Source organism: Rutidosis leptorrhynchoides, chromosome 3, assembly GCF_046630445.1.
Source record: "Rutidosis leptorrhynchoides isolate AG116_Rl617_1_P2 chromosome 3, CSIRO_AGI_Rlap_v1, whole genome shotgun sequence".
In the NCBI taxonomy this organism is placed as follows: domain Eukaryota; kingdom Viridiplantae; phylum Streptophyta; class Magnoliopsida; order Asterales; family Asteraceae; genus Rutidosis; species Rutidosis leptorrhynchoides.
Genome location: NC_092335.1, coordinates 340,604,685 through 340,614,523, shown reverse-complemented (window position 1 = coordinate 340,614,523; position 9,839 = coordinate 340,604,685). Strand labels below are relative to the sequence as shown.

Below are 9,839 nucleotides of genomic sequence, written 5' to 3'. Positions count from 1 at the left end.
ATAGTCAATGGACTCATTAAAACAGGGGTGGATTACATACAAGGATAATTGGTGTAATTGTTAACAACGTATTAAAACCTTGGATTACACACAGTCGATAACCTGGTGTAATCATTAACAAAGTATTAAGACCTTGTTACAGTTTAAATCCCCAATTAGTTGGAATATTTGACTTCGGGTATAAGGGTAATTTAACGAGGACACTCGCAATTTATATTTATGACCGATGGACTATTATGGACAAAAAACCAGATGGACGTATCAAATAATCCAGGACAAAGGACAATTAACTCATGGTAATAAATTAAATTCAAAACGTCAAACATCATGATTACGGAAGTTTAAATAAGCATAATTCTTTTATTTTATATCTCATCATACTCTTATTTACTGTCATTTTATTTATCATACTTTAAATTATCGGACTTTTAAATTTCGTACTTTTATTTATCGTCATTTACTTTACGCTTTAAATTAAGTTATATTTATTTTTAATAATTTGCATTAGGACTAATATATATATATATATATATATATATATATATATATATATAATCAAGCATATTTTCACGGGGTCAAGGTGAACCTACGCTTGAGTGCATAAAAGGGGTTTAAGGACTAACAATATTCGAACCTCCGACGCTTAGTCGTGGATAACCCACATCGGTATCGTTTCGATTCCGAAAGGGTGGCCGATTTGAGAGTCCACCAACAACCTAGCATACGAGGTTGAGTGGCCCAAAGACATGAAGGTTTTATAGTTCAATACATACCTAAAAGTCTTTAGAGATCGTAAGAAGCTTTGTTCGTATGATAGAGATTTGTATACTGTAGTTTACGTATGAGTAAACAAGCGAACGTATATGTATTTAGGATTTATGAGCTATGTATTTATAGGCTCATGAATTAGGGTTTCGGTAGAATCTTTTCCCTAATTAAACGAAATCTCATCCTTAACTAACTTTCGTTATTTAAGGAAGAGAATCCGACTTGATTATACCGTACACTCTTCTAGAATGTACCGAACCCTTATGTAAGTATACGAAACTCGCATCAGATGGTATAGGCGCATAGCGTGCGACTATACCCGTAACGTATGCCTGTGTGTGTTATTTAATGCCTTGGATGCGCATCCGCACAACCTTGCGGATATGCGTATCATTAAGTCCCCCCAGTTTGATGTTATATACAATGAAATATAGTGTATGACGTCGAACTAGCAAGAAAAAAAATGGATACACAATGACTCTTAACAATTTCTTTAAATCAGATAAGCATACTTAATAGTGCCAATATGATTCCTAGTCGGATTTCAAATGTAACCGGACAGTTTGTGAGGTTATTTAAATATATTTGCGTAACCGGATACTGTATTAGCATTAAATGAAATGTATGCGTGCAGTCACCAGCATGTTTTTTCGGCTGCAATTCCTACACCCGAGGTGACAACTGTCACTGTTTACCGAAAAGGTAATGATTGTAATTATGCAACTTCCTGTTGATGCTAGCGTGCACTGGACTTCTTAACAAGGTAATTAACTTGAGATTGATACACGTGTACGGCTGTCATTATACCCGCGTCGCCTTTTAACTCTCAAATTTTCTCTATAAATAGCCTTTTGGCTTTTTCGCATCTCACAATCTTTTTCCTTTTCAAGACAATCTTCCCTATTCATCTTCTCCGCCAATACTCAAAAAAGGTATATCTTATACTTTTACACTTTTTCATAATGTAACCCTAGCCATAAATTTTTCTAACTCATTGTTTCGACTATTGTCGCTGCAGATGAAGTTGGAATCGTACACGCCAAACCTGACCGTCGACTCTGGTAACCCGTCAAGTTCACCAGCCAGCAGGTCAGATTCGCTACCGTCATTGTACCATACGCCTGGTTCAAGAGGGTTGTGTAATCAAAAAAGGTTACCATACGATGGTATGAATTTCATTCGACGACCGCTCAGTTTACTTGTGACATTATGATATTTATACACCATGTTTATTGCTTTTGCAGGTCCAAGCAGTTCAGCTGATCCATCAAAGCGTGTGTGCCCCAACCCGGAAGATTTTTCTCAACTAATTCCGAATATCGATGAGCTTCTGAAGGTTTCTCCACCAGCATTTGCCCAACAGTTTTCTTTCCTACAATCGTGTGCCCCCCAGTCATTGATTCAAAAGCTTTCTTCACTTTCTCCCACCGGGGAGCTATATATGGACACGCAAACAACATTGTTAAATTTTGCAAAAGATCTCAACCGCTTGCAGCTTAAATCTACTGCGCTTGCACATCCACCTCAGCCATCACCCACAGAGACTACACTACAACAGGAAAATGCCAAAATCACTGCTTAACTTGCGGTTGCTGTAATCACGCACAAGCAAGCGAAGGAGCGAATTAATGTGATGATGTTCAAGAGGCATCAGGAGGAAGACCAGCACATGGCTGAGAAGGCATTCATGGAGTCTGAGAATGTGGCTCTTTCTGCAAAGCTTAAAGAGGCAGAGAGCCATGTCGTGTTTTTGAACGAGAGCGTTAGCGACTGGATTTCAGCACAGGAGTCCTGGGGTGCAAAACACGGTGTTATAAAAGCGCAATACGACATTCTCCGTCAGGGCATTCCAACAATTGTCCAACACGCTCTCGACTGTAAAGCGGTCGAGCAACATTTTAGTGCAGCGATGGTCGCTGCTCGCGCCTATGAGCGGACCTTGTTTTGGAATGTCATGTGCCGGGAGATGTGCGTACCTCCAGTAATTCCCCCCAATATTGCTGAGTTGCTTGTTGATAGAGACAAAGAAAAGTGTGATGAAGCTTGTTCCCAACTCCAACATATTTCAATCCCCCGTCTCGAAGTTCTTGTCAATGATCCCAGCATCTCCTCTAAGGAGATAATTTCCGACAAACTCGACTGAGTTTGTTAAGCTACCTTGGGTGGTTACTTTTTATCATCCATGGTGGCTTGTTTTTTGCCAGCGAGGGATGGGCCTTGCAGTCTCGGAGGTTTCGCATCCTTATAATATATTTTCTTTTTATGTTTTAAAGCGGAGTATGCGTCTGATCGCTGCGTGCGAGGATGGCATACTCTCCTTAGTGTAGGGCAAACGTTCTCGCCAATTGCCACCCTTTTTTTTATTAGCTTATAGCGTATATTGACATATATTAGGTCAAATTTTGGTGTTTGTCCCGCTTTTATGCTAAGCGGTTGATTTTAATATTCTCCAACTGTAATATGCTATATTTTGATTGAATATAATTTTGATGACCTTTTTTGGTTAAGGTGCATATATTGTGTTTTTACGAAATCAAAATGGCGGTTATAATGATTTGTTACAATATGATGCATTCAATAACTCATATGTAGAATAAATGCCATGATTTCATGACGGGAGCGACCCTTCAATCATGTCATGATCTTTTTATTCTTGCGTCAACAATCCAATGTTGTACGCAAAAGTAAGCAAACCAATGCTTATAAGTTTATACTCAAGACTTTTATAAAAAATTTTATAAGTATGTACGCGTATACAATCCAATGCAAATTACCCGTACTATAGAAAAACCAATGTCTATACTCAAGAGTCTTCCGGCCACGCCAATGTCCGGGTTATTTAAACAAGTAACCAAACTTGTAATTTATAGTCTAGACTGTGCAAGTCTCCGTCTTGCGCGGTGTACAAGCGTTTGAAACAAACCAATGTTTTACTACTGTCACCATTAAAAATAGTATTAGTAACCAAACTAAAACTATGCCACTTGAGACTCGGAGTGTGTCCCTGTGCAGCTTAAGAGGCATGCAATCAACAAATGTAAAAAATACACAAGTTATTAGCTTAAATTGCATAATTCAATTTATTTCAAACATGTCTTTTGACCAGCACTTAGCTGTCATGTTTACAATGGAAAATAAAAAATTCTCATAATAAAAACTTTAAACAGTTATGTGGGGTGATCAGTCCCTCTACAGTTTTTCATATGTAGCACCGTTTTAGTGTCTGCGCATGCCAAGTGCGCTTTATTACTTTTCGATCCAAACTTGCTAGTCGATACGCCCCTGTATCGCTTACGCCAATAACCTTGTAAGGTCCTTCCCACTCAGGTCCAAGCTTACCCGTATCCTCTGCCCTGCTTGCTTCGTTTTTTCGCCACACCAGATCATCCAATTGGAAAGATAATGGTTGGACGCGCTTATTATAGTAGCTTGCGATTCTTTGTTTGTTGATTGCTTCTTTTATTGCCGCCATTTCTCTGCATTCTTCAACTAAGTTTAGATTTTCACGCAGTTCTTCGCTGTTGCTACTTTCATCGAAGGATGTTATGCGCATGGTTGGCACATTTATTTCGGCGGGTATTACAGCCTCGGACCCGTACACCAAACTAAAGGGTGTTTCATTAGTTGCGACCTTCAGAGTTGTGCGGTGCGCCCACAAAATGTTAGGCAATTCGCCTATCTAACCCCTTCGACACAATCCCAACCTTGCTTTGATTCCTAAAACGATATCCCTATTCATAACCTCACATTGACCATTCGCCTGAGGGTGTGCGACTAATGTAAATGTTTGCTTTATACTCAATTCTTGGCATCAGTCACTAAATGGATTTCCTTCAAATTGCATACCATTGTCGCTTACTATTTCATTTGGTATTCCAAACTGACAGACGATGTATTCCCACACAAAATTTCGAATTTGCTTGCCCAAAATTGTTTTTAACGGTTTGGCCTCTACCCATTTCGTGAAATAATCAATGGCCACTACCAGAAATTGTACACACCCTGGACCTGCGGGGAATGTCCCCACTGGTCGATTGCCCACTTGCAGAACGACCATGGAGACACGACCGGTATCATAGGATGTCGCGGAGCCTTGCTTACTGGTGCATGAAGTTGACACGATTGACACTTGCGTATTACCTCTGCGGCATCTTTGTACATTGACGGCCAGTAATATCCAAGCCACATTATTTTGGATGCAACTGTTTTGTGTCCCGAATGAAGTGCGCACATTCCCTCGTGTACTTCCCGTATAATTGACTCCGCTTGAGTTAGATTGAGACACCGCAAGTGAGGCCCCAGAAAAGATTTTCTGTATAGGACTCCCTTGTCTAACAGATACATTGGTGCTTTCATCTTAATCTTTCTTGCTTCACTTGAATCTATCAGCAACGTATGTGATGACCCGGAAATTTCTGACCAAATTTAAACTTTATCTTTAAATAATTTAATGTTTTCGACACGATAAGCAAAGTCTGTAATATTGAGTCTCAAAGTTTTGGAACTATATTCATGTAATCAATTATTCTTTGACTGTTCTCGAAGATTCACGAACAATATATATATATATAACTTAATGTGCATATATATATATATATATATATATATATATATATATATATATATATATATATATATATATATATATATATATATATATGATTCCAAGTTATTTAGTAAACGATATTAACATTCGATTATTGATTCGATTAATATTTAGATAAGTTAACTAAAACGTTTAAGATGAACCAGTAAAACACTAATTTGCTACAGTATTTTCGAATTGCTACAGTACCCGAAAAGCTACAGTGTTTTCGAAAATCACTATTTGCTACAGTAAAAAAAAACCTACAGTGTTTTCGAAAAACTTTGCTACAGTAACTTTGCTACAGTAAACACTATTTTAAAATGAAAATGTATATATGTATATGTATATACTACGAGACAATAATTTATAGAAGTAAATGACTAAAACACTCGAAAGTTTAAGATACACTTTGAGTGATATAGTTTATGGATAATTTAAGGCTATATTTTGACAAATGTACGTGTCACGAAACGTAAAATGCAAGTTTTCTCAGCGTACAAAGGGACACTCGAAAAACCGAAACCGGGACATAAGTCGCATGATGACGTACGACTTATCGGAACAAAAATTACAAGTCAACTATACACGTGAATTTAATATAATATATAATTAATTATATAAATTAAATATATTATATATATAATATAAAAATATGTCGACAAGCATTAGGACAAAATGAATGTGAGCTGGCCACTTGAGCCATGCGATCGCATGGCTATCCCATGCAAACCCCATGCGATCGAATGGGGTACTGTTGCAGGCCTCATCCTATAAAAGCTCAACTGGTTCCAGTTTCTTTCTCATTTCATTTTTACTCCGTATTATTATTATAATTTATATTATTATTATTATTATTATTATTATTATTATTATTATTATTATTATTATTATTATTATTATTATTATTATTATTATTATTATTATTATTATTATTATTATTATTATTATTATTATTATTAAGATTAATATTATTATTAATCTTATTATTATTAGTAGTATTTGTATTATTAGTATTACACATAAAATACTACGACGAGGTAATGTCTAAACGATTTCAAAAATGGTTTTCGAGCGGGATAGAGCTAAGGAAACTATGGGTTATAATTATGGAGGTTATGGGTAATATTCGCAAGTCAAACCTAGTGTTTATCATCTCCGTTACGTCTACATACTTTCCTACAATATTGAATCTCAATATTGATACGTAAGCACTCATATTTTATCTTTTATATATTAATTGTGTATCCATGTCTAGTGCTCGAGTATATATATTTTTACATGCTTGTATGCTAAATTTCATCGTTAAACAGTTATGATGAATCACGAAGTAAATACATATATTACTGATAAAAGGTATATGATATGCATGTTTTTGGAAAGCTGGCGAAAAATCAATAACTTTTCATTTAGATATCGAATAGTTTCGATGAATGGATTAAAAGATATGATCAACTGAATTATGATTGACGTTAATTGAAATTGCTTTTGAATCTGTAATTAAGATTTAAACAACTTGTTTACAAGATTGATAAAATGAATTTTTTTTAAATATTACCAGCCGAGTAAATGAAATCTTATATAAGGCACGTCTCGTTTTGTTAAACTATTGTCAAAATTGACTTTTTGAAACAACTTTGGATAACTTTTTTATGTCGATCTCGAGCATTAGGATTTTGATACACTATGACCTGACCAACATATGTTCTCTAGGTCGAGATCTACGGTTATTTGGTAATCCGAGTTTCAGTCACATTTTGGTGAACGACTTTATATGCTGCTAAGGTGAGTTTCATTGCTCCCTTTTTAATTGCTTTTGCAATATATTTTTGGGCTAAGAGTACATACAATTTATTTTAAACACAATGGATACAAGTACATACTTAATTCTACACTGAGTTGAAACCGAAAATCCCTTAGCTTTGGTAACTAGAAACTGCCAGTACATAGGATATGGACTGGTAGGCGCGAATAACAGTATATGGATCCATAGGGCTTGACATCCCCGTCCGAGCTAGAGCGCTAGCCTTTTAACAGACGTGTGTTATTTGAGTTTAGGACACGTTGGTTTGCGTGTATTAAAACGAATGGGGTATTTATCATTATAACGGTAAAGCTTAGTTACCAGGGTGCTCTGTTACGTAGAATCATTTGATAAACGTTTCTGGAAGAAATAACTGAAATCTTGTGATCCACCTTTATATACAGATTATGCGAAACACTAAAACTATGAACTCACCAACCTTTGTGTTGACACTTGTTAGCATGTTTATTCTCAGATTCCTAGAAGTCTTCCGCTGTTTGATTATATGTTAGACAAGCTATGTGCATGGAGTCTTACATGGCATATTTATTAAGGAAATGTTGTATTCACCAAATCATCACCATGTATCTTATTTTGACTGCATTGTCAATGGAAGTACTATTGTAAACTATTATTTACGGTGATTATCTATATGTAGTAATCATCAGATGTCGAAAACCTTTGATTTAAATATTCATCTATGATGTGCCTTTTCAAAAGAATGCAATGTTTACAAAACGTATCATATAGAGGTCAAATACCTCGCAATGAAATCGATGAATGACGTGTTCGTTCATATGGATTTAGAGCGATCGTCACAACGTACCTTTGGTTAGAAATTCTACAATTGGTGTCATCCAACTCCGCTCTTCTTCTTCAACCACAGCCGAAACATTATCTTCTTCAATAGATTTTACTTTAACTTCCTCAACCCAAATTTCTTTCTTAAAATGACTGAATGTTAAAGCGGCTAACTTACTTAGCGCATCCGCCCTTTTATTCAGCATCCTCGAAACCTGAGTTATCTGGAATAAATCGAAGTCGGCTGCTAGCTCTTGCACAAGCTTTAAGTATTTTTGCATTGACTCATCGTGCGCTTCGAATATTCCGTTAAATTGGTTTGCAACCAACTGCGAATCAACATATACTGATAGTTCTTTAACCTCCAGATATTTTGCTACCCGCATCCCAGATAACAATGCTTCATATTCAACTTCATTATTTATGACAGGGAAGCTGAATCGCAGTGTGAAGGTATACTCTTCCCCTTCTGGACTTTTTAGAACTATTCCTGCCCCTGCGCCTTCTGGACCACAAGCCCCATCTGTGTGCATTTCCCACAACTGTTCGGGCGGAGGTGGTATTTCTTTCGATTCATGCGAGACTTCGATATCTTCGGCTGTTTTAGCCAGATAATCTGCTAGGACTTGTCCTTTTACCGCACTTCGTGGTGAGAAACTTATTTCATGCTCTCCCAATTCAATAGCCCATTTGGCGATGCGACCAGAATTTTCTGGTTTATATAGCACCAGCTTTATAAGCTGATCTGTTAGGACCCTTATTGGGTGTGCTTGGAATTATCTCCGCAAGCGCCTAGCCATATGCACGAGTGCATAAACCAGTTTTTCGATTGCAGGATAATTTAATTCGCTCCTTGTCAAAGCTTTGTTAACAAAATACACAGGCATTTGCACATGTCCTTTGTCCGCTATCAACACTGAACTTATTGCTTCCTTTGATGCCGCTAAGTACAGTATCAACGTTTCTCCAGCAATTGGCGCAGTCATTGTTGGCAGCTCCTTCAGCAACTTTTTCATTTCTTGAAACACCACTTCTGCTTCCTCCGTCCACTTGAAGTCCGTTTTCTTCAAGCAATTCTTCAATGTTCCGAAAAAGGGGAGTGACCGCTCTGCCGATTTGGATAGGAACCTTGTCAAGGCCGCCAACTTACTCGTTAAGCTTTGCACTTCTTTTTTATTTCTTGGTGACGGCATATTCTAGATTGCCTCTATTTTCTTTGGATTTGCTCGTATCCCTCGCTCAGTTATTATATGACCAAGAAACTTCCCTTCTTCTTCTCCAAAACTGCACTTCGACGGGTTAAGCTTCATATTAATCTTTCTTAACGACGCAAATGTTTCTAATATGTCCTCCAACAAACCTTGTTCTGTTTTGCTTTTTATGACCAGGTCGTCAACATATGCTTCTAAATTTCTTCCAATCTGACCTTTGAAAGCTTCATCTATTACCCGTTGGTAAGTTGCTCCAGCATTTTTTAAACCAAATGGCATCTTGGTATAGCAGTATATGCCCTGGCTTGTATGAAAAGCAGTCTTATCCTCATCATCCGCTGCCATCTGTATTTGATGGTATCCTTTGTACGCATCTGGGAAACATTTGTATCAGAAGCCAGCTAACGATTCAACTTTCCAGTCTATTTCTGGCAGTGGATAATTGTCCTTAGGGCAAGCTTTATTAATATCCATGAAGTCAACACACATACGCCAAGACCCATCAGGCTTTTTTATCAACACTGTGTTTGCTACCCACGTTTGATACCTTACTTCTCTCAAGATGTTTGCTTTGACCAACTTGTCAACTTCTGCTTTCAACCATTCACTTCTTTCAGGAGCCATGCCGCATTTCTTTTGTCGTACTGGCGTCAGACTAGGATTTACGTTA

The 9,839-nt window shown here is 37.1% G+C and overlaps 1 protein-coding gene across 1 annotated transcript; it reads right to left on the bottom strand.

Annotated features, from left to right (window-relative positions):
* Positions 1-4,749: 4,749 nt before the first annotated feature.
* On the bottom strand, positions 4,750-9,151 carry LOC139901160 (uncharacterized). Its single transcript, XM_071883895.1, has 3 exons — positions 8,749-9,151; positions 7,984-8,670; positions 4,750-5,183 (listed from the first exon to the last, which is right to left on the bottom strand). The coding sequence occupies exons 1-3, from the start codon at positions 9,149-9,151 to the stop codon at positions 4,750-4,752; spliced, it is 1,524 nt and encodes a 507-aa protein (XP_071739996.1).
* Between the last annotated feature and the right edge of the window lie 688 nt (positions 9,152-9,839).